At 37.3% G+C, this 25,165-nt stretch overlaps 2 protein-coding genes across 2 annotated transcripts in view; both read left to right on the top strand.

Annotated features, from left to right (window-relative positions):
* The window catches only part of LOC311305815 (zinc finger MIZ domain-containing protein 1), a 40,796-nt gene extending 25,534 nt beyond the window's left edge, over positions 1–15,262 (top strand). The window contains exons 12-23 of the mRNA XM_084433731.1: positions 3,419–3,478; positions 3,559–3,727; positions 4,251–4,392; positions 5,265–5,475; positions 6,950–7,055; positions 7,136–7,296; positions 8,188–8,255; positions 8,334–8,402; positions 10,805–11,046; positions 11,539–11,696; positions 14,153–14,386; positions 14,670–15,262. Coding sequence (XP_084289857.1) covers positions 3,419–3,478; positions 3,559–3,727; positions 4,251–4,392; positions 5,265–5,475; positions 6,950–7,055; positions 7,136–7,296; positions 8,188–8,255; positions 8,334–8,402; positions 10,805–11,046; positions 11,539–11,696; positions 14,153–14,386; positions 14,670–14,777 — 1,728 coding nt within the window. The 3' untranslated portion in view covers positions 14,778–15,262. The remainder of the gene's footprint in view (positions 1–3,418; positions 3,479–3,558; positions 3,728–4,250; positions 4,393–5,264; positions 5,476–6,949; positions 7,056–7,135; positions 7,297–8,187; positions 8,256–8,333; positions 8,403–10,804; positions 11,047–11,538; positions 11,697–14,152; positions 14,387–14,669) is intronic.
* A 4,830-nt stretch (positions 15,263–20,092) lies between these two features.
* ppifb (peptidylprolyl isomerase Fb) lies at positions 20,093–23,584 on the top strand. Its single transcript, XM_084434048.1, has 6 exons — positions 20,093–20,329; positions 20,831–20,861; positions 20,940–21,028; positions 21,689–21,785; positions 22,712–22,787; positions 22,861–23,584. Exons 1-6 carry the CDS (start codon positions 20,180–20,182, stop codon positions 22,994–22,996), a joined length of 579 nt encoding a protein of 192 aa, XP_084290174.1. The 5' UTR covers positions 20,093–20,179; the 3' UTR covers positions 22,997–23,584.
* Positions 23,585–25,165: the final 1,581 nt, after the last annotated feature.

Here is a 25,165-nt window from a genome sequence, read left to right as displayed (position 1 = left end):
AAGACCGCGTAAGTGTTTATACTGCAGTTGATCAATGGGATAAGACTGCCGTGACAGATTAAGGCGTGAAGGCATGTTCAATCTTGTAACAGGTTTGAGGCTTATGGGTTGCGGATACTTGAAATTATATAGATGACCCATGAAGAACTTCAATGTCTTGTCACACGGTGTACAATGGGAGATCTTCAGGTGTACCCTGTATACCTAGGGCTTTGGCAGCAGTTGGGAGCAGGATGGTTCTCTCAGAGCTGTCATCCAGAAGCGCAAAGGTGTCTAAAGTACGGTCTTCATAATGAAAACGTACAGGTACTACCTTGAGCATGACAGGGGTCCCAACAACAGGTTTGTCCAGGTAAAATCTTGTCTGGAGAGGAACTGGTAAGGCAACTCTTCTCATCACTGACTGTATCCTCTTGGGAGGATCTAACATTTATATTGTGAAGAGGGCGAAGGTGTTTGCCTTGACACAGGTTACGGGGCTTCTTCAGGTCACACTGAGTAGCATCGGTCCTGAACTCCTCGGGAGGAAATGATCAAAGTCATGGCACCAGGTTTAATTTTGGAGCCAGTTTGAGATATTATGTAAAGTAGGTACAGTTCCAGGTTGCCGAAACATGTGATGGCGGAACTCAGCTCGCTGTTCAGAAGGAAGTGTGCTCAAAAGACGTGTGACATGTGACCCACAATTCAGTTCAATGTCACCTTCAGGTTAGGGTTAGGGTTAACAAACCCACCTAGAATTGTACCTGAAGAGCGAACTTCTAGAATGCAACTGTATCCCCACGCTTTACATCAGGGGCTTCCAGGACACTGGCAATTTTCCTTAAAGCTTAGTTGGTGGGGCTGACCAAACTTCTCATGGAGGGCCACCATGGTGTCAGTAAATGGGGTAGGAGAGTTCAAAAAAGCATCGGCAATCAGCTTAGCTTCATCCAACTTTAAGTGGTCCACAAGTATTTGATATTTAAAGAGTTCAGTCCCATCTTGAGGAAGCAGATTCTCCAAAGCGATTCGAAGTCTGCCAAACTCGCTTGGATCTGGCCGGCTGAACTTGGGTATAGTAGGGGTAGGCCCTCTATACAAATACTCTGAGACTGAGGGGTGTGTTAAATGTGGCATGTTTGACCACAGGTGCTGGACGCCTCGACTGAGCTGGTATGGACCCAAGTCGGGGAGAAGAAACTGGAATTTTGGCACATAAGGGTTTCCGATAAGAGGTCTGTGCAGCGGAGGATAATAAGTCACTGAGGTCTTCAGGTGTTGGAGGTGGTGGTAGCACGTCTGGATTTTGAGAGCAATACTGAGAATGGCGGTATGCTTGTGCAGGGTGAGCCTGGGAGACCCTTGAATAATTTGGTACCTCTGGTTGGTATATAGCTGTGTCAGGTTTCGTTAACTTTAGAGCATCCCTTCCATACCTCTTCTCAGTTCTGACTCGGGCAAGGGCGGAAGCTCAGGCCACTCTTCATCATCAGCTGATGTGGCAAGCTCTTTCTGGTCTACACGACAGGAAAGACTGGGTGGCAGTTGTGGTTCTGGTCGAGGAAGATCATGGCTTTTAGTTGTGCTGAGGTCTGCTCTAAGGATTTGGGCAACTTTGACTAGTTCTTTGAACTTCTTTCAACTCCATCAGGTCAGCACGAAAGGCTTGGTGTGATTGCAGAAGCTGTAAATTTTCTCTGCGAATGGCTTGGAGCTCATTATAGTATTCAGGCTCGGTGTAACGGTTCTGCTGGACTGATGTGAATGACTGAAGTAGGTTTTTGCTGCGCTCTGCATAACTGAAGCTTGGTGGTCTGAACCGAGGGCCTGTGCAAGGAGCAGCATCATCATAGAGGTAGTCAGGATGGTCCCATGATGACTGGAGAGGTGTCATGTGGGCAGGTACTTCCCAGGGTTGTGAGATAGCATGTTCACTTACAGGTCTGCCCCCTACATACTGCACTTTAAAGTCTTGGAGTCGAACTGGTGGACGTGTTCGGCTTTTTAGTCTGGTTGCCCCAACAATCTCCTTATCGGACTCCATGGTACCAGGAATGAACACTGCATCCGGCTCGAAGGACCAGTTTGTTGGAGAGGAAAGGATGCTGCGAGGCTCTAGTTCTACTTGTTAGCAGTATACACCCCTGGGTGTCAATCAGGACACAAAGAATGAGGAGACTGGTGCTTCTTTCCAAAGTGTATTGAATATTAGTTTTATGGTCATGTACTAATACTTTTAACACCAAAATGCCAACGAACATCCAAATAACAGGCAGGGAGATACTTCTAGGTGCGCAGCTGCCTTTCTCTTAGTAATCTATATTGAGGCAGCAAGCAATAACAATAATGCCTCCTACTGGAAGCATCGGGAATCGCACCCTAAAATAACTATCAAAATAAAAGTCCCACAATAGAAGTCTTCTTTCTCCGGGAGCCTTTTATACACCGCTGTTTTTATTATTTTATTATTTTATTACATGAATAAAATAAATAATAATTTATTATAGTTAATTCAAATAAATTGATGATAGAATAATTGATGCAAAAAAAATTACTGGACAAAACAACACTGTTTTAATTTATTATATATTTTTTGTTATTTTATTATAATAGTACATTTAATAAGTAATCAATTCTAATGCATTTTTGATAAATTATTGATAGATTAAAAAGTAACTGTAATACTGGACTAAACTATTTAATTTATTATAATTTTTATTTTATTTTATTATAATAGTACATTTAATAGTAATAAATTATAATAAATTAATGCTAAAATAATTATTGATACGATAAAAACTAACTAATATTGGACTACACACCACTGTTTAATTTATTATATTTTTTATTATTCTATTGTAATAACAAATGTAAAAAATTTGAATAAAATTATTGATGCCATAAAAAGTACCTGTTATACTGGACTACACACCACTGTTTTAATTTATTTTTTAATAATAATAAATAGTCAATTCTAATAAAAATTATTGATGGGATATAAAGTAAATAACACTGGACTACACACTATTGTTTTAATTTATTATACATTTATGCATTCAGCAGACTCTTATTCAAAGTGATAATTTATCCTTTTTAGATATTTTTCAATTATTTTATTATAATAATTAAATAATTTATATTGATTTTGGTTATTATAATAAATTTTATTATATTTATGTTTAATATATTAATCGCAGATCGGTCTGCGCATCGAACACACTTATTAGTTCATGTTCTGTGCTCTCATTGGTTGTTCTCATAGTCATGTGTTCCCCTGAATGATGTATTTAAGTCCAGTTGTCGTGTATTGAAGTACGTAAGCTGTTCCTTGTTCCGCATCTCAGGTCATTGTTTCAAGCTCTTTTTCATGTTCTGGATTTTGTGTTTATCATGTTAGCAACGTACCAACGTGTCTTTCTCTCCATCTCTACTACAGGAATCCAGTAATAACTTCAACCCGGGGACCTTTCATTACAACCAGTCCAGCATGAACGCGGTATGTTGATCAGATGTTCAGTCAGAGGCAGGTTCAGATGTTTACCTGTAGTGACGTATGATATGTTGATGTGTTCGTAGCCTCCGCGGTCGATGGCTGGTTATCCTCACTCTCCGTTACCGGGAAACCCCACGCCCCCCGTGACTCCGGGAAATAGCATGCCACCGTATCTGTCGCCAAACCAGGACATAAAGCCCCAGTTTCCTCCTGATATCAAACCCAACATAAACGCACTGCCGCCCCCTCCAGGTATGAGCCTCTTCCCGTGATGCTTCATGTCTTGTTTTCCTATCTGCAAAAACTGATTTTCTTATGTGATGAAAATCATTTCCAAAAACGATGTTGACAGATGACAGATGTTTTGTTTTAAGTAGAAACTGACTTAATTTTTATACATATTTTTCAGAAAAAAAGACAAAGTAATTTCTTCTCCAGTAAATGTATCTTGATTTAAGAATTATTAGATATTTGTACTAGAAAACAAGACCAACATTTTTGAAAATTTTGTTTTTTGCAGTGCATATTACAAACAATAACATGATCATGTCAAAGTCTGTCATAATTTTCTAGATTTTTAATGTTGCTATAAGCCCTAAATTCGTGAGTAATTCACAAATGAATAGATTGTTATATTTAAAGTTTAGTTATAGTAAATGTTCGAAATGGAAATTTTAAGTTATTTGAGAAGAGCTTTTAACATCAGTCTAATAAAACAATATGCAACATTCATGTTCAGTAATCATTAGCTTGTCATCTGCGTCTTGTTTCCTAGGTAACCCTAACGAGGAGCTGCGCCTGATGTTCCCGGTTCGGGACGGTGTGGTTCTGGACTCGTTCAGACTCGAACACAACCTGGCCGTCAGTAATCACATCTTCCACCTGCGGCCCACCGTCCACCAGACGCTCATGTGGAGGTGAGACGCCGTCACACACACACACACACACACACATGCTGCTACCTTCGCATTTTTCTAAATTAATACAATAAAAACATTCATATAAGTTATGTTTGGGGAAAATCAATGCAAAAGACATGCGACTTTAAATTGTCACAGTGATGAAAAGGCAATCTTAAAAATGTTGCGATTGATGAAATAAAAAGTACCTGTAGTACTGGACTAAACACGACTGTTTTAATTTATTATACTTTAAAAATATATATATTATAAAATAAAATGAAATTGTTTTTTTTTTTTGTAGTTAATTCTAATAAATTGATAAAAAAATAATTTATACCGTAAAAAGTAACTGTAATACTGGACTAAACACCTTTTTTCTTTCTTTTTTATAATTGTTTTAATTATTATTTTAATAATAATGAAATGAAAAATAATTTATTATAGTTAATTCTAATAAATTGATGATAAAATAATTGATACAATACAAAACCTGTACTGTTTTATTTATTCAAATTTTACTGTATAATAAAAGTAATAATTTATTACATTATTTTATATTATTTATATATTTTATTAAAGTATATTTTATATTATTTTATTATTTCAGCACTTTATAATTTTAACTTTATAATTATAAAAAAATAAAAATAAAAATACATTTTTAAAGTGGTTAAGCTGAACTCAACATCCTGGTCATTTGAGAGTCAATATGTATAAAATGCATAAAAAATATTGTATTATCAAATTGAGAGGTCTATGGCAATTTATAAGCACTCTACTATCACATAAACGTACACATACTCACTCATGTATAAACATTCACACACCCACACAAAGACTTCATATTCACATCTGCGTGTATGTGTGTGTGTGTGTGTGTGTGTCAGGTCTGATCTGGAGCTTCAGTTCAAGTGTTATCATCATGAAGACAGACAGATGCACACTAACTGGCCGGCGTCGGTGCAGGTCAGCGTCAACGCCACTCCTCTCACCATCGAACGGGGCGACAACAAGACTTCCCACAAAGCCCTGCACCTGAAGCACGTGTGTCAGCCGGGCCGCAACACCATCCAGATCACAGTGTCGGCCTGCTGTTGTGTGAGTTTACACACACACTAGGGATGCACCGATATGAAAATTTTGTCCGATACCGATAATTCTTTATATTTAAAAGCCGATAACCGATATATATCGGCCGATAAATCTAAATCCAGGTTTTTATATAATTTTTGAGAGCCTGATTACGAAAACGAAAGTCTCATCATTAAAATCCATGTCCCAAACATGATGTTCTCATTGTAATTTTATGTAGCCGATATGACAGAGTTGCGCTGGACATGTTGCACTGTATTTTCCTTTTTGAAGTGATTCAAATCATATTTCAGGCAATTCATAACTATCATGTTGAACAGTGTGTATCTGAAGTGTCTCAGCTGAAGGAAATAACACATTATTTTTCGCTTTTAAGGCGAGACACGGCAGGCAAAAACATCGGGGTTTTTTTACTGGTCAATGTTGAGATTTTTGGATATTTGTCTTCAATAACATGTCTTCTTTCAGACTTGTGGTGAAAAAAAGTCAGAAATACACATTTAGGTCTTTATTTTACTGCACTGTGTCTGTTTGCGTCTGTAGATTTCTCCTAAATTCAACAAAAGTTGTCGTTCTTAATCAACACGCTGCTCCGCGATCTCTGTCTGCTCCCTGTCATCACACACACCGTTAGGAAGCTCTCTCTCTCCTGTACAATGCTGTCGGGTCCAAATATGGTCATTTCCTTTTTATCAGCAACCAATCGTGAAAGTAAAAGGGCTGAATGCGCAATCTCATTGGCTGATGATAAATCTTTAAAGCCCGTTTTCTCAAAATGACTTTTCTCTCATTCTCCAAGTCCGAAATCTCCACTTCAGTAGCACCGATACACACCAAACTCTCCAGTCTTGTACCTAGTTATATTATGAAGACATTTACAGAGGGATTTGTAAATATATTATTCCTAGCCTGATTTATATAACATTGTATTCCAAAAAACATGGCGAAAATATTTTTTTTTAAGGCTATTGACAGTATATTCTGATTTACAGGATAACAAAAGTAGATACCCATAAATCCTTCTGTAATTTTTTTCCCATCTAATATGTGAACACAATGAAAAAATAATTTTTAACCTGGCTTTATCCAATACTCAGATTTCATTTTTTAACATATATGCAAATTAGCGCATATTTAATTAGATATTGCCTAATTTGCATATTTAAACATTAAATTACAGAAAACTTGTAATACATTTTTTTTCTCATCTTAATGTAGGTAATCAACTGGGAAAGTTTCATGGTGATATCTGCTAGTTAAACATTTTACCCTATTCACCTGTAGTGTCTCGCCTTAATATATCGGCCAAATTTTATTATCGGCCCGATAACGATAACTTTAAAAATGAACATACATTGGCCGATACCGATATGGTGGCCGGTATATCGTGCATCCCTAACACACACACACACACACACACGTCCTCGAGTGCTCGTCAGCTGAGCGTGGTGTGAGTGTGTATCGTGTGTTCTCTCTGCAGTCGCACCTGTTTGTCCTTCAGCTGGTCCACCGGCCGTCGGTTCGATCGGTTCTGCAGGGCTTACTGAGGAAGAGACTCCTCACTGCTGAACACTGCATCACTAAAGGTAACACTAGCGCTTCAGTCTGTCTGTATTTCTGCTGGTCAGGTGCAGTGATCAGTGTTGTGATTTACGTGTGTCTTCAGTGAAGAGGAACTTCAGCAGTGTGGCCGTGTCTGTGGCCGGGGCCGGACTGAACGCTGACGACGGGGTGGAGCAAACGGCCCTCAAAGTGTCTTTAAAGTGTCCAATCACGTTCCGGCGTATTCAGCTGCCGGCGAGAGGTCATGACTGCAAACATGTGCAGGTCAGGAAGACTTTTAAACAGCTTAAACACCGGCTTTGACATCTAAAGCATGGTCCGCAGGGGGCCTGGTTTTATAAAATGTATTTTTAGGGCTGTGAAAGTCAACTGTAAATCTGCTCGGGAACTATATTTATTGTGAAAATCACTACTTATACATTTGAATTGAATTTTAAAAGGTCAAATTTAAAGGTTGATGCGTCCAAAATGAGTCTAAAAGAGGGTAGAAAAAAAGACACTGTAATTAATGCAACTTCAGGATTTTAAATATAAAAAATATGTATATATAAAAGTAAATTATTTAATTTTGCTACAATTTTGTCTTTTTAATATAAAAAAATTCTCACACAGTATAAATTAGTCTTTATATATGAAAATACACTAGTGATTTTTATTTTTATTTTTAAAGAAGTCTCTTCTGCTCACCAAGGCTCCATTTATTTAATAAAAAATATATTAAAAACCATAGTATTTTTACAATTTGTGTGAATATCTAGTAAAGTGTAATTTATTCCTGTGATCAAAGCTGAATTTTCCGCATCATTACTCCAGTCTTCAGTGTCACATGATCCTTCAGAAATCATTCTAATATGATGATTTGATGCTCAAGAAACATTTATGATTATTATCAATGTTGTAAACACTTCATATCTTTGTCTCAAACTTCATTCATGTATTTTTTCAGGATTCTTTGATTTATATTTGAAATATAAATATTTTGTAACATTATAAATATCTTTACTCTCACTTTTGATTAAGTTACTGCATCCTTGCTGATTAAAATGCATGCTCCAGTTATATTTTAGAAACGTGTCTCTCACGGGAGGGATCGTCATATTTGACATCAGAAAGTTTGAAAACCGATGTAATGTCTTGTTGTTGTTAATGTTGCAGTGCTTTGACCTGGAGTCGTATTTAGAGCTGAACTGTGAGCGCGGCACGTGGAGATGTCCGGTGTGCAAGTAAGAACCAGTCAGTCCTGAGATCACGTCTGAGATGTTTAAGTTGTGCAGAACTGATCTTCTGTTTCTCTTCTTCAGTAAATCCGCTCTGTTAGAAGGTCTGGAGGTGGACCAGTACATGTGGGGGATCTTAAACGCTCTCCAGAAGTAAGTCTGTCCTTGTTTCGGCTTAAAACAGTTAGGTTACTTTTGGCTTTGTAAGTTTGTGCAGTTTGGAAAAGCCTTGAAACAAACCAAACCGTCTGCTTTTAGATGTCACTAGACTATCGAAGCTTGTTTCTGCCACAGAGTGAAAAATAAAAAATCTTTTTTAAAAAAGACTTTTTAATCTCACAATTCTGACTTTTTATCTCAGAATTACGTGATATAAAGTCGCAATTGCGTGTTATAAAGTCAGAATTGTGAGATATAAACTATTCTGAGGTAAAAGGCTATTCTTTTCCCTTAGAATTGGACTTTATATCTCACAATTGTGAGTTTATATCTCACAATTCTGAAAAAAGATGTCAGAATTGCGAGATATAAACTCGCAATTATGTGTTATAAAGTCAGAATTGCGTGATATAAAGTCACAGTTGCGAGAAAAAGTCTGAATTCTGACTTTATAAGATGCAATTGCGACTTTATATCACGCAATTCTGACTTTATATCACGCAATTCTGACTTTATATCACGCAATTCGGACTTTATATCTCGCAATTCTGACTTTATATCTCGCAATTCTGACTTTATAACACGCAATTCTGACTTTATATCTCGCAATTCTGACTTTATAACACGCAATTCTGACTTTATAACACGCAATTCTGACTTTATAACACGCAATTCTGACTTTATATCTCGCAATTCTGACTTTATAACACGCAATTCTGACTTTATATCACGCAATTCTGACTTTATATCTCGCAATTCTGACTTTATAACACGCAATTCTGACTTTATATCTCGCAATTCTGACTTTATAACACGCAATTCTGACTTTATATCTCGCAATTGTGAGATAAAAAGTCGCAATTATCTTTTAAAATGTTTTATTCTGTGGCGGAAACAAGCTTCCATACTGGACTGTAGGGCTGCCCTCCACTAAAGATTTTACTAGTCGACTAGAAGTCGTTAATTTTAGCCATTAGTCGACTAATCGTGCGTTTATATTAAAAAGCCATAAATCCTATGCAAAATACGTATAGCCTTATCAGCGCACAAATTCAGACATAAAGCTTGCCACAGCTCACCAGCAAACGTAATGATGAAGAATGTTTAAAAAACAAAACAAGAGGAGACTGTCTGAACATTTGAATCATTTATTGGTAATGTTTTCTGTGTTTTCGGCTGCAGAGATTACAGCAAGTCAACGATGCTGACTCGACATCTCTGCAGTTGTAGACGCGGAGAATATTTATTTTCCATTGGAAGCTGTTCATTCAAATGTAAAAATGTCAAGCTTTCTCTAGATAAATGTCTGTGAGGCAAGTGTACGCTGAGTTTTGAGTTTCAATGTAAGACCGAATCGACAGAAAGCGCCATTATTTTACAAAAGCACAACGTTTTGTTGTTATTGTGAGTTTACAAAAAATAAAAGTAGACCCTTTACAGTTTGCATTACTCTTATCTGTATGACCAAAAATGACGGGGAATTTTAAGTTAAATGCAAGTGATTGCGCCGGCGCCTGTTTAAGTCATACAGTAAACACGCTCTCCACACAAACACTTGGATATACGCCTAATAATATCGCACATTTGTCTAGGTTAACATTAGACTGAGTGACTTCTGCTTCTACTTGCATGTTTCAAGTGATAAGCCATATTTGAGGTCGAGGAATGATAGGCTGGACGATCTGTCCATTACAGCCTGCGTCATTTCACCACTTTTTCGTTTTCGAGTTTTAAACTAAACGACTAATAAAATTTTGGTCGGCTATTTTGGTTGACTATTAGGGGCCAGCGCTACTAGACTGAACACTGATCCTCTTTCAGCTCAGAGTTCGAGGAAGTCATGATAGACCCGTCGTGCAACTAAATAGTCACACTTGTATTGTTCGCGGTCAAAAGTAATCGCACTGGAAATTAATTTCCTCTAGTGGAAGCGTTTGGTACTGCGGCCAAACGAAATCTCACTGACAGCTCTTCTTTTTTAAGATCAACCTCAAATTAGGAACAAAACTTGTTAAGGTTTATGGATTTTTTAGTTTTTAGTTTTTTTTTTGTTTGTTTTAGAGTAAAATGTGTCTTTATATTTCATATAAAATTAAAATATTTTTACTTTTGTGCATTTCTCATAACAATAAATGTAAATTTCACTTTTTGAAACTTGTCACTTCAGCAATAATCTGTCAAGTGTCTTCTCTAAAAAGAGACCAAGTTTCAGTCTGTGCTACAAAACATTTTAAGTTGGAAATTTCATTTTCAGGTCAATGCTCAAAAAGTGATTAAATGGATTATAACTACTGCATAAATATAATTTAATACCATAAACCTTAGTTAGTTACTGACCTTGGTTAGTGGACTATTAGGGGTCAGCGCTACTAGACTGATCACTGATCCTCTTTCAGCTCAGAGTTCGAGGAGGTCATGATAGACCCGTCGTGCAGCTGGAGGCCGATCCAGATCAAATCTGAGCTGCACATAAAAGAAGATCCGGACGGGCCGATGTCCAAGCGCTTCAAAACCACCAGTCCCAGTCAGACGGTGCTGCCCAACGTGACGGACATGATCGCTCAGCTCGGCCCGGGAGCGTCTCCATATCCCAACCAGAACCAGCAGAACAACAGCACTAACCAGTTCAACAGCCCAGGTGCATCCCACTGAATTACCCACAAGTCACCTTTATTGATATAACGCTTTTTACAATACAGAGTGTTTCAAAGCAGCTTTACAGAGTTAATAATGCAACAAAGTTTGTTTCCAGAAGAAAACAGCATCACAGTTCAGCTTAAATAAGTTCAGTGATGGTTCATTTTTTAACCAAATAACACGTCTCTATAATAACACTAATCAAACAACAAAAGACAAAGAGAAAATTCACTCATTCTTGACTGAATAACTTTTGTAACTATATTTGTAATGTATGTTTTAGTTTCAGATTCACTTATTAAAGACATGCACTGACTGGCTGTTGTCGCATTTATTTCTGCTGCATGATACTCTATTAAATTAATCCTTATCGAGTAAAAAATGTCCAGAGCTTATCATCGTTATCGATGTACGTTTTATCGCGATCTCGATATGGTTTTGTCGTTCGTCCAGCTGTGTAGCTCTATGTCACCTCTGTGATTGGTTTTACCAGGCAACAGTTACCAGGGCCACAGTAAGTTTGGTGACTATCCCCATGGCAACCCTGCAGCATCATCAGTTAGGGAGTTCATCCAGGGGTCGCAGCTGTCACGCCCCCCCACTGACCTTCCCACCTCTGGGAGCGGCCTAACACACACACTACACGACACGGTGAGTCTCAGTGACCTTTAACTAACAACATAAGGACCATCTGATTGATGTAAAATTACCAATCACAGTTTTGTTTTGTTCAGTGAGTGAGTGTGTGAGTGAGTGAGTGAGTGTGCGAGTGGGTGAGTGAGTGAGTGTGTGAGTGTGTGTGCGAGTGAGTGTGCGAGTGAGTGTGCGAGTGAGTGTGCGAGTGAGTGTGCGAGTGAGTGAGCGAGTGAGTGAGTGAGTGAGTGAGTGAGTGAGTGAGTGAGTGAGTGAGTGTGCGAGTGGGGGAGTGAGTGTGCGAGTGAGTGAGTGTGCGAGTGGGGGAGTGAGTGTGCGAGTGAGTGAGTGCGAGTGTGCGAGTGGGGGAGTGAGTGTGCGAGTGAGTGAGTGTGCGAGTGGGGGAGTGAGTGTGCGAGTGAGTGAGTGTGCGAGTGAATGAGTGTGCGACTGAGTGAGTGTGCGAGTGGGTGAGTGAGTGTGCGAGTGAGTGAGTGTGCGAGTGAGTGAGTGTGCGAGTGAGTGAGTGTGCGAATGTTTCCTGTGATGGGTAGGTTTAGGGGTAGGGTTAGTGTAAGGGGACAGAATGTACAGTTTGTACAGTATAAAAACCATTACGTCTATGGAGAGTCCCCACAAAGATAGTGAACCAGACATGTGTGTGTGTGTGTGTGTGTGTGTGTGTGTGTGAGTGTGTGAGTGAGAGTGAGTGTGCGAGTGAGCGAGTGGGTGAGTGGGTGAGTGAGTGAGTGAGTGAGTGAGTGAGTGAGTGAGTGAGTGAGTGAGTGAGTGTGCGAGTGGGGGAGTGAGTGTGCGAGTGAGTGAGTGTGCGAGTGGGGGAGTGAGTGTGCGAGTGAGTGAGTGCGAGTGGGGGAGTGAGTGTGCGAGTGAGTGAGTGTGCGAGTGGGGGAGTGTGCGAGTGAATGAGTGTGCGACTGAGTGAGTGTGCGAGTGGGTGAGTGAGTGAGTGAGTGAGTGAGTGAGAGTGAGTGTGCGAGTGAGCGAGTGGGTGAGTGGGTGAGTGAGTGAGTGAGTGAGTGAGTGAGTGAGTGAGTGAGTGTGCGAGTGGGGGAGTGAGTGTGCGAGTGAGTGAGTGGGGGAGTGAGTGTGCGAGTGAGTGAGTGCGAGTGTGCGAGTGGGGGAGTGAGTGTGCGAGTGAGTGAGTGTGCGAGTGGGGGAGTGAGTGTGCGAGTGAGTGAGTGCGAGTGAATGAGTGTGCGACTGAGTGAGTGTGCGAGTGGGTGAGTGAGTGTGCGAGTGAGTGAGTGTGCGAGTGAGTGAGTGTGCGAATGTTTCCTGTGATGGGTAGGTTTAGGGGTAGGGTTAGTGTAAGGGGACAGAATGTACAGTTTGTACAGTATAAAAACCATTACGTCTATGGAGAGTCCCCACAAAGATAGTGAACCAGACATGTGTGTGTGTGTGTGAGTGTGTGAGTGAGAGTGAGTGTGCGAGTGAGCGAGTGGGTGAGTGAGTGAGTGAGTGAGTGAGTGAGTGAGTGTGCGAGTGAGTGAGTGTGCGAGTGGGGGAGTGAGTGTGCGAGTGAGTGAGTGCGAGTGGGGGAGTGAGTGTGCGAGTGGGGGAGTGAGTGTGCGAGTGAGTGAGTGTGCGAGTGAATGAGTGTGCGACTGAGTGAGTGTGCGAGTGGGTGTGAGAGTGAGTGTGCGAGTGAGCGAGTGGGTGAGTGGGTGAGTGAGCGAGTGAGTGAGTGAGTGAGTGTGCGAGTGGGGGAGTGAGTGTGCGAGTGAGTGAGTGTGCGAGTGAGTGAGTGTGCGAGTGGGGGAGTGAGTGTGCGAGTGAGTGAGTGCGAGTGTGCGAGTGGGGGAGTGAGTGTGCGAGTGAGTGAGTGCGAGTGTGCGAGTGGGGGAGTGAGTGTGCGAGTGAGTGAGTGTGCGAGTGGGGGAGTGAGTGTGCGAGTGAGTGAGTGTGCGAGTGAATGAGTGTGCGACTGAGTGAGTGTGCGAGTGGGTGAGTGAGTGTGCGAGTGAGTGAGTGTGCGAGTGAGTGAGTGTGCGAATGTTTCCTGTGATGGGTAGGTTTAGAGGTAGGGTTAGTGTAAGGGGACAGAATGTACAGTTTGTACAGTATAAAAACCATTACGTCTATGGAGAGTCCCCACAAAGATAGTGAACCAGACATGTGTGTGTGTGTGTGTGTGTGTGAGTGTGTGAGTGTGTGAGTGAGTGAGTGAGTGAGTGTGCGTGAGCGAGTGAGTGTTTGAGTGTGTGTGGGAGTGAGCGAGTGAGAGTGTGTGAGTGAGTGTGCGTGTGAGCGAGTGAGTGTTTGAGTGTGTGTGGGAGTGAGCGAGTGAGTGTTTGAGTGAGTGAGTGAGCGGGTGTGTGAGTGTGTGTGTGTGTGTGTGTGTGTGTGTGTGTGTGTGTGTGGTTTATAACCTAAGTGAAGCATTGACAATACTGACATGTTGTGCATCCTTAATTTATTGATGTATATTTTCTGATTTCTGTTCTTCACAGACGCCTCACCCCCTCAACACAGTTCAATCCCACAATCCCCTGCAGCACAGTATGCGTGGGCCGCCTAGCACTCAGCGGTTACATCACAACGCCCCGTCCCTCCCCTGCAGGCCGACGCCCACCCAGCAGAGCTCCGCCCCCAGCAGACACATGACCACAGAGATGACCTTTAACCCCTCGCCGGGTAACATGGAGGGTCAGAGCAGCGCAGACGTACGCGAGGCGTCTTTAGATGTGAGTTCAGACTGACTCGTGACACACTTTTTTATTATTATTTTTTTATTACAGGAATACATACAGAAATTGTACAAAATACACACTGACCAAAACAAAACTAAAACAAAACACAGAAACAACAACAATATAAGAAGAGACGAGAAAGAAAGGTATTTTATGATTAATACAGCTATCTGTGCACATCCCCGGGTGAAGGACGTGTGACTCGTGAGTCTTCTGATCACCTGGTTTTCCGTGATATTAACCCGTGATATTAATGTGATTGCTTTTCCTCCTTCAGCTGCTGCCAGACCTGATGAATCCCGATGATCTTCTGTCATACCTGGATCCTCCCGAGCTTCCCAACAGCAGCAGCGACGACCTGCTGTCTCTCTTCGAGAACAACTGAGACTGATACACCCTCGACTAGCAGCTCCTCCATACTTGACAAACACAAATGCACTTACCGTCGTTTCCTCTTCCTGTACAGATTTTAAAACCAGCGTGAACAGACGCCGACCGTAGAGGTTGTGCTACACACAGTCATTCATCAGTTTCAGTTCTTAACAGTTTACTACAGTAGGTAACATGAAAAATACTTCTAGAGCATTTAGTTATCTTAGTTAAGTTTCATTTCAAGATTCGCTAATACATTATGAACCCTCTGATGCTCTTCGGTCAATTTTGAATAAAATATTTGTACTTTTTTTTTTCAGAATAGTACGAATCTTGGAAAAGGTTTTGCTGTGTGAACACAAAAAAAATTGTTCGAAAATGTTAAATGGTCCCGAAAAAAATAGTGACATTTAAATTGTTCGTGGTGAAAATGAGCGTATTGGAAATGAATGGGAAAATAACTTCCTCTAGTGGAAGCGTTTGGTACTGCGCCCACACAAAATCTCACCGAAAGACTCAAATTAGGAACACAACTTGTTTAGATTTATGGCTTTGATTTTCTCACAGTTTTAGAGTAAAATGTGTCTTTATATTTCATATAAAAAATGAAAATATAATTTTTGTGAATTATTCATAACAATAAACCTAAAATTCTACAACTTTTTTTAAGTTCACTTTTTAAAGCTCGTGTCACTTCAGCAATAATCTGCCAAGTGTCTCCTCTAAAAAGAGACCCAAGTTTCAGTCTGCGCTACACAACATTCAAGATGTACAAAAGTTGAAGTTGGAAAGTTCTTTTTTTTTTTAGGTCTATGCTCAAAATAGTGGATTATAACTACTGCATAAATATAATTTAGTACCATTAAATCCCCTTTTTGAAAATACAAAATATTAAATAACATTCATTTTCATTTTCAACATTCACAGCCGTCATTTTTGGCCGCCACGCGACTAGCATCAGAGGGTTGTTAAAATCATTTAACTAACGTTAACAAAGATTAATAAATGCCGTAACAAAAGTATTGCTTATTAACCAATGTTAACTAACAGAACCTTATTGTAAAGGTTTACCCAGATACATTATTTTTATCAGTCAAAATGACAAAGCATTTCCATTATCATAAAGTTAGCGCAACCTCTGCGCGTCCAAGGAAAGTGGAGCTGAAATGAACTTTGCGGCTGAATTCAGTCTTTTTTTACCACACGAGAGTGAAATATATGAACAAGCGTTTTTTTCTACTGGCTTTGATTTTGATATGAAGAAGCAGACCATCATCCGTCCGCTGTCGTTCTGTATCCTCAGTTTTAGTTTCAGCAGATTCTCAAATATTCACGCTAACATCTCAAAGCTCTTATTCAAACCAATTTGCAAACCTAAAGGGAAAAAGGAAATTGAGCTCATGTCGATTTACTCGAAACACACTCGTTTATCCGTCTAGTTCACTACTGTTCATAATGCAGTTGTATTATTTTCATGTAAATATTTGTGAATACATTTGTTAGGTCTTTTGTATTAGTTGGTCATCCATTTTTCTTCTGCCACCGTATGTCTATGAATATTCATTGCAAGAGCGAGAGAAAGACGCGGGCTGTGTTCAGAATGCAATACTGTACTATAATGCATACTAATGTATAGATTGGCATTACTGTTCAAAAGTTTGAGGTCGATGAGACTTTTTGATGTTTAAGAAGTCTCTAAAGCTGCATTTATTTGATCTAAAATACAGTAAAATAGTAAAATATTATTACAATTCAAAATAGTGGTTTTCTATATCAATATATTGTAAAATATAATTTATTCCTGTGATCAAAGCTGCATTTTCAGCATCATTACTCCAGTCTTCAGTGTCACATGATCCTTCAGAAATCAGTATAATATGATGATTTGATGCTCAAGAAACATTTATGATCATTATCAAACTGTGTTGCTTCATATTTTGGGGGAATATTAAACATATAATATTCATATTATTTAATATTTATACTTCGGATTGATTGAGCCACATAAAATATTAATTTCTTTCAAAACAATTATTACTGACCTCAAACTTTTTAAACAGTGGTGTATATACATATATAATGTATGTATATGTAATGACTGGAATACCATATTGGACCAGAAAGAAACCACCTTGTAATCGCCACACACACACACTGACATATAATCGTAACTAGTTTGGTTCAAACACACTTTCATTCACGAAAACCAATGGTGTGTGAAGCTGTGGGAAGCTAATACAGAGTTTCATGTTAATATGAGAAATATTGTTAATATGTACAAGCAAATATAACAGCCTTATGTGAAATAAATCTATACACGTTTGTAGAAAGGGCAGCTGTATGTAAAAGCTATAACAGCCATTTGAAATTGGTTTAAAATGTTGAATATTTTATTCTTTTTTTTGTTTGTTTTGGTAAATTATTTTTTATTGTTTGTCTTGTTCTGATGATTGCATCACATGGCAAAAAAAAATTATACACATGCAATGAATTTTTTTAATGAATTTGCATATGCGACACAAGTCTTCCATTTTTTATAAAAGAGACGGATGATTTTAATATCTGATTTTAAACCGTTTTTATCTGTGAAATCATTACATTTAAACATTAAACATCAGGTTTCCCCCGTGAAGATCAATGTTGTTCTCTCAGAAATAAAGCCTTTGGTTGTGATTTCTTTGCTCTGATTGCAGTTAAATGGCGTGAGCAGCAGAAAAAGATGCTTTCTTCAAACAGTCCAAAGCTCAATAAACTCATCTGTAATATTTTGACTCAGTGTTTATTCTGTTAGTAAGCTGAATTATTGATAAACATTTGAAATCTGTATGGAAAAGGAGACCGCAAGACTGATATATCATTTATCACGTACAGTAGATCTTTAAAAGACATTTTTAAACATTTATCACGTACAGTAGATCTTTAGAAGACTTTTTTTAAACATTTATCACTTACAGTAGATCTTTAAAATACATTTTTTTAAACATTTATCACTTACAGTAGATCTTTAAAAGACATTTTTAAACATTTATCACGTACAGTAGATCTTTAAAAGACATTTTTAAACATTTATCACGTACAGTAGATCTTTAAAATACATTTTTTTAAACATTTATCACGTACAGTAGATCTTTAGAAGACATTTTTGAACATTTAGCACGTACAGTAGATCTTTTAAAGACATTTTTTAAACATTTATCACTTACAGTAGATCTTTAAAAGACATTTTTAAACATTTATCACGTACAGTAGATCTTTAGAAGACATTTTTGAACATTTATCACGTACAGTAGATCTTCAGAAGACATTTTTGAACATTTATCACTTACAGTAGATCTTTAAAAGACATTTTTAAACATTTACTATGTACAGTAGATCTTTAGAAGACATTTTTAAACATTTATCACTTACAGTAGATCTTTAGAAGACATTTTTGAACATTTATCACGTACAGTAGATCTTTAGAAGACATTTTTGAACATTTATCACGTACAGTAGATCTTTAAAAGACATTTTTAAACATTTATCATGTACAGTAGATCTTTAGAAGACATTTTTGAACATTTATCACGTACAGTAGATCTTTAGAAGACATTTTTGAACATTTATCACGTACAGTAGATCTTTTAAAGACATTTTTTAAACATTTATCACGTACAGTAGATCTTTAAAAGACATTTTTTTAAACATTTATCACTTACAGTAGATCTTTAAAAGACATTTTTAAACATTTATCACGTACAGTAGATCTTTAGAAGACATTTTTGAACATTTATCACGTACAGTAGATCTTTAAAAGACATTTTTAAACATTTATCACGTACAGTAGATCTTTAGAAGACATTTTTGAACATTTATCACGTACAGTAGATCTTTTAAAGACATTTTTTAAACATTTATCACTTACAGTAGATCTTTAAAAGACATTTTTAAACATTTATCACGTACAGTAGATCTTTAAAAGACATTTTTAAACATTTATCACGTACAGTAGATCTTTAGAAGACATTTTTGAACATTTATCATGTACAGTAGATCTTTAGAAGACATTTTTGAACATTTATCACGTACAGTAGATCTTTAGAAGACATTTTTGAACATTTATCACGTACAGTAGATCTTTAGAAGACATTTTTTAAACATTTATCACTTACAGTAGATCTTTTAAAGACATTTTTGAACATTTATCACGTACAGTAGATCTTTTAAAGACATTTTTAAACATTTATCACTTACAGTAGATCTTTAAAAGACATTTTTAAACATTTATCACTTACAGTAGATCTTTAAAAGACATTTTTTAAACATTTATCACTTACAGTAGATCTTTAAAAGACATTTTTTAAACATTTATCACTTACAGTAGATCTTTAAAAGACATTTTTTAAACATTTATCACTTACAGTAAATCTTTAAAAGACATTTTTAAACATTTATCACTTACAATAGATCTTTTAAAGACATTTTTAAACATTTATCACTTACAGTAGATCTTTTAAAGACATTTTTAAACATTTATCACTTACAGTAGATCTTTAAAATACATTTTTTAAACATTTATCACTTACAGTAGATCTTTAAAATACATTTTTTAAACATTTATCACTTATAGTAGATCTTTAAAAGACATTTTTTTAACATTTATCACTTATAGTAGATCTTTAAAAGACATTTTTAAACATTTATCACTTACAGTAGATCTTTAAAAGACATTTTTAATAGTTCAGGGTATGATGTTATAGTCACATTTGACCTTTATGTCATTGTGCATTGATGACAATATTCGACAGAACCAAAAGCACAATCTTAAACTGTTTAAGTAACAAAACAAAAAAAAGTTTAATCTTGATTCAATATTTTAAGTTTTGATTTGACCAGCCATTTATTCTATAGTCTTTGATTTGAATAATTAACGTATATGTACTCATACTTATATTAATAACACAGTATATTAACATGTTATTCACATATTAATTCACATGTATTTATCTATGTTTTAGAAATCACCATGTGACGTGCGCGCACACGCCACGCTTTTAAACGCTTCCGTGTGACTCTTCCGCTCTTCCTTCCTGTGACAATATGAACTTGGCTAACGATAGTACCAAAAGCATAATCTTAAACTGTTTTTGAGTTAAAAATATTTATATATATTATTCAATAGTGATTCAATATTTTATCTTTTGATTTTACCAACGGCCCTTATTCTATAGTCTAATTTTACTAAGTAACATATATTTACAAATACTTATATTAATTACAAAGTGTTTTAATTCACATGTATTTTTTATTATGATTTATGTTTCAAGCATCCCCATGTGACGTGCGCGCACACGCCACGCTTTTAAAAGCTTCCGTGTGACTCTTCCGCTCTTCCTGTGTGTCTGTAACTCGGCGGAGTCGGTAACCGGAATCAGCATGTTAATCATCAGTAACAGGATTAAATTATGCTCGCTGGCCTTCACCGCTGCGCGCATGTACGCCACCGGAGCTCAAGCCAACAACAACCCGGTGGTGTTCTTCGACATCGCGGCGGATAACGAGCCGCTCGGTAGAGTCACCTTCGAGGTGAGCGAGCACGAGAGAGGTTACGAACTCTACTATGGAGAAGGCTTGGCTCATGAATATTAATGACGCAGCCCGACGTTCGTCTAGTTAAGGTCGTCTGATTGGCTGAATGGAACGCTTGACACTACAGTTGGCGAATCAGCGAGTGTTTTTTGGATGTAATTAGAATGCGTGACTGGACGCGGAGCGTTTTATAAGTGTATAAAGTAACGGCATCTCGAATTAATTAATATTTATTAGCGTTGCCTTCTCCATAGTAGTAACCTGCAAAATTCTTAACTTTATAATACTTAAACGTATAAAATATTTCTGAAAAGTTTTGAATGACACAAATGTTTTTTTTAATTAAACATTCATTTTTCAATCTAGTATTTAACGTTAAATGTTCAACACATGTCGCTAGTTCCTATTCGCTTTTATTTTGCAATGTGGTTATTTTAATTGAACTTCATTGACCTCGTTCTTCATTGACCTTTAACTCTCTATCTCTCTGAACTTTAGCTGAATGCAGATGTTGTGCCCAAAACAGCAGGTAAAACCCTCGAAAACAGCTTATAGTCGTTATTTCTCTCACACAGGTGCCATGTTTGATCTTTTGTGTGTTTCACAGAGAATTTCCGAGCTCTCTGCACTGGTGAACATGGCTTCGGATACAAGGGCTCCATCTTCCACAGGGTGATCCCACAGTTCATGTGTCAGGTAACATGATCATCATCATCATCATTATCATTATCATTACTGGAAGAAGAACAAGATCACACATGCTTTCATGAGCTGATTCTGATCAAACCTGCCGGCGCTTCTGGGTTTGGCTTTCACTTGAAGCTTAACGGGATAGTTCACCCAAAAATCATCATCATTTACACACCCTTACAAGCCTGTATGAGTTTCTTTCGTCTGTTGAACATTAAAAGATGATATTGTGAAGAATATCGGTAACCAAACAGTTTTTTGGCACCCATTGACTTCCATAGTATTGTTGTTCCTAGTATGGAAGCCAATGGGTGCCGTCAGCTGTTTGGTTACTGATATTCTTCACAATATCATCTTTTAATGTTCAACAGACGAAAGAAACTCATACAGGTTTGGAAAAACACAAGGGTGTGTAAATGATGACAAAGTTGAATTTTTGTGTAAACTATCCCTTTAAATTGTGATCCCTTTAAATTGTGATACAAAGCCCTTTAATAACCACTGAATAAAACACTTGATCACAGAAGAACCGCATTAATCCTGCATGATTAATTCTGCATCTGATGATGATTTTGTTTCGTATACTCATTTTAAGCCTCAAATGCTTTTAATCATGTATTTAAGCATGTGTTTACATGTATTTTTACACTAGTGTGTTTCTCTCAGGGAGGAGATTTTACCAACCACAACGGAACCGGAGGAAAATCCATCTATGGTCCGAGATTTCCGGACGAGAACTTCAAACTGAAACACACCGGACCAGGTAAAACACACCTGTCTTTGCTCAATAGACGCGGTGTCTTCCACTCTTTAGTAGTCTGTGAAGGTTTTCACTGATTAGGAGAGTTTGATGATTGTTTGGGTCACTGCGATCGTTCAAACGCCTCTAGATGGCGCTGCAATAACTGTTAGTGTTGACTAAAACTAAAATAATAATAAAAAATATATAGTTTTAGTTAACTAAAATAAAATATTAAATGAAAAAAATTAAGTTGAAATAAAAATTCTTAAATTACTAAAATCAAAGCTAAATGGAAATGTATATAAAAAAATTAAAAAAAATGACAAAATCAAATAATAATATTACTATACCAAAATACTATAATAAAATCTAAATAAAGACTGATATCAATCTGACAGAGCAGATTGTCATAACTTTCTTATTTTTACTTGCTACTATTTTAAAGCATTGGAAGCAAATATCATGTGATGCAGTGATATAGAAATTGTATTCAATACTTATTTTTTTATTTATAACATGTTAATATTTTAAAAATACACTGGTTGATAATTTTTTTTTTAAGATTTTTTTTTATTTCATTCCTTTTTTATTAATTTTCAACTATTACACTTTATTGTACTTATTTTATTGTATTTTTTTATTGCTTTTAATTGTTTTTGTCTTTTTGTTAAATGTTTGTATATTTTGCCTGAAAAGTAATAACTATTTACTTGCTTGATTTACTTATTTATTTACTTACACAATTAATTACTTATAGTGTGTGTGTGAAAGAAAAAAAAAAAAAAAAAGTTATATGTGTGTTTACATGCATTTATAAAAATGTTTATATGCATTTTTAACATGCATTTAAATCAGCAGCTGTGTAGATATGTGTCGTCAAACACGTGTCAGTTAACCACTAGTTATGACTCATGAATTTCTTCTGTGTGTGTGTGTGTGTGTTTCAGGTATTCTGTCCATGGCCAACGCTGGACCAAACACAAACGGATCCCAGTTCTTCATCTGCACAATCAAAACAGAGTGGTACGAGAAGATCCTCTTCAGTTTCATGTTTCCGTGAATGCGATGTTGAGAGTGTGTGTTGTGTGTTCTCCAGGCTGGACGGGAAGCACGTGGTGTTCGGCAGCATTAAAGAAGGGCTGGATGTGGTGAGGAAGGTGGAGGAGCTGGGATCTCGATCGGGAAGAACTGCCAAGAGAGTCAGCATCAGCGACTGTGGAGAACTCAAGTAGATTCACTGAGTCATTTCACCGAGTCCTCTTCTACTGTCCTGCCGCAGATTCGTCGACTACTAAACGTTCAGAAAGGGGCCAAAAGCTCCATAATGTGAAATCTACACACTTTTGTGTTAAAGGAATAGTCTTCATTTACTCTCTCATGTTGATCCAAAGCTGTTTGGTTTTTCTCTGGAACACAAAAGGAGAATTTTTAAGAATCCTCACTCATAAAACGACTCTTTATAGTGGCCAGAAAGGGCATAAAACGGCACAAAAGCGCCATATCAGCCCTTACATCTTCTGCAGTTTCACAATGAACAAGGCAAAGCTTCTCCTTTTGAATTCCAGGTTAAAAAAACAACATCATACAGGTTTGAAATGACATTAGGGTGTGTAAATAATGTCATAATTATCATTTTTTGGGAGCATTATTCCTTTAAAGTGGTATCCACTGTGAATAAGTCATTCTCAGGTAATATTGGTGTTTTAATCTGGACTGAAAACACATCTGATGACCTCTTGTTCTCATGCATTAGGTTATGGATTGTGGCCAGTGTGCTGCAGTATTGAGTTTGGAGTAATAAAGCCAAGAGCAATAAGAAATGATGTTTTAGTCGTTTATTTGATCAGCTCTGGAGAAAGAGCGGCACGGTCTCGTTTAAGGCACACGTCTGTGTTTCACAGGTTATTAACGCCACCTCACACTTCACAGTCTGATTTACAGTCGTTCATGTAAATGTAGTTCAGAACAACTTCTGCATCAGTAAGCCGATGTCATTCAGGCGAACTGGAACTGCAAGTTTTTGCTTAACTGAGGATTCTGGGACTAAACATTTAACCATTTCATCCACTTTAAACAGACGCACCTCAGTCTTAAAAGTAGCTTGACTCCGGATTATAAGTGAACAGCAGCTCTTCGATATCAGTTCAGACCCTGACGCTTTTTTGATTGACAGGTGTGTGTGTGTGCTTGTTTCTTTACACATGAAGCGCTCAAATGCTCCACTGCATATGAGATATTACAAAAAAAGTATATTTCACATACAAACGAGTGTCACATTGTTTAATTAAACCTATTAATACTGTTAATGTGTTTCTGATCTCTATCGCCGTCACTATTATTTTTCCCCAAATACACAAAAAAAGTTGCACAGGCACTTGATAACGCATCCTAAAATCACACAATATGTTTCTCAGTGACTATAAAAAGTTCATTAAAGATCAACACAACATCATCAAAAGCCTTTTGGACAGAATCTCTAAACGAGGATATTTCACAGATGCATTAACGCACTGAATATGTGAAAGCCGATCCTGTTCGGCAGTATATTTTCATAACCTTATTATGTATGTGTGAATATAGTGGAAATGCAAATCATATTAGTAGTTTTCATTGATCGCAATATCTCGATTTGAATATGGGGTGGAATCATTTTTTTTTTTACATTTATTCACAGCAATATTATTTTAATTAATAACTTAGAGGTTTTTCCCATCACTTTCTATCCTGCTAGTTTTTTGATTTACAGTTTTTCTCAGTAGCTTTGGTGCATTTCTCACATCACTATTTACAGTTGCACAACAGTTAGTTCAACCTCCACAACATTTAGTCATTTGTGCACATCATAGGAGCAGTTTCTCATTCCTTCCAACAAATTGCAAATGCTTTTGGACATGCATCAGTTGCTTTCATACACAACTCTCTGCTGTTTTATAACATTATCATTTGCTTATGTCATGTCAGTCAAAATTAACTATACATGTGAATGCTGAATAGTCATTCCATATAAAACTAATAGTCCTCATTTCATTGCTTGAGTCATTACATACAAAAATGTTGAACTAGTTGTCAAAATCTGTCAAGCAAATTTTACACATTTTTTCAAATCTTTTTTTTCCTGAAAATGTCTCTTAAATTGAACAATTTCTCTCAGGTGAATCTCAGCTTTCACTGATGAGGAATGTCTGGATGTGCATGAATGATTACAGTACTATGTATGTTGTATGTTCAGTTCCAGTGTCTACTGCAGTATTGTGTACAGTTGTGCACGGCTCGACCCAAAGGGAGTTTATGTTTGTTGTAAATAAGGGTGTATTGTTTCTTTTGCACAATGCTGTGAACTAATTAGAATTGCAAAGAGCATAAAATGTGAAACATACATATTCAGTGTCTTGTACTCAGTT

Source organism: Rutilus rutilus (assembly GCF_951802725.1).
Source record: "Rutilus rutilus genome assembly, chromosome: 16".
Classification (NCBI taxonomy): Eukaryota; Metazoa; Chordata; class Actinopteri; order Cypriniformes; family Leuciscidae; genus Rutilus; species Rutilus rutilus.
This window is presented reverse-complemented; position numbering and strand designations above follow the sequence as displayed.

Bases quoted from the DNA above. Each gene is read 5' to 3' on its own strand.
- ppifb (XM_084434048.1), top strand. From the start codon at position 20,180: ATGTTAATCATCAGTAACAGGATTAAATTATGCTCGCTGGCCTTCACC. The intron at 20,862-20,939 runs GTAAAACCCTCG...TGTGTTTCACAG, and splicing joins TGTTGTGCCCAAAACAGCAG to AGAATTTCCGAGCTCTCTGC. The intron at 22,788-22,860 runs GTACGAGAAGAT...TGTGTTCTCCAG, and splicing joins TGCACAATCAAAACAGAGTG to GCTGGACGGGAAGCACGTGG.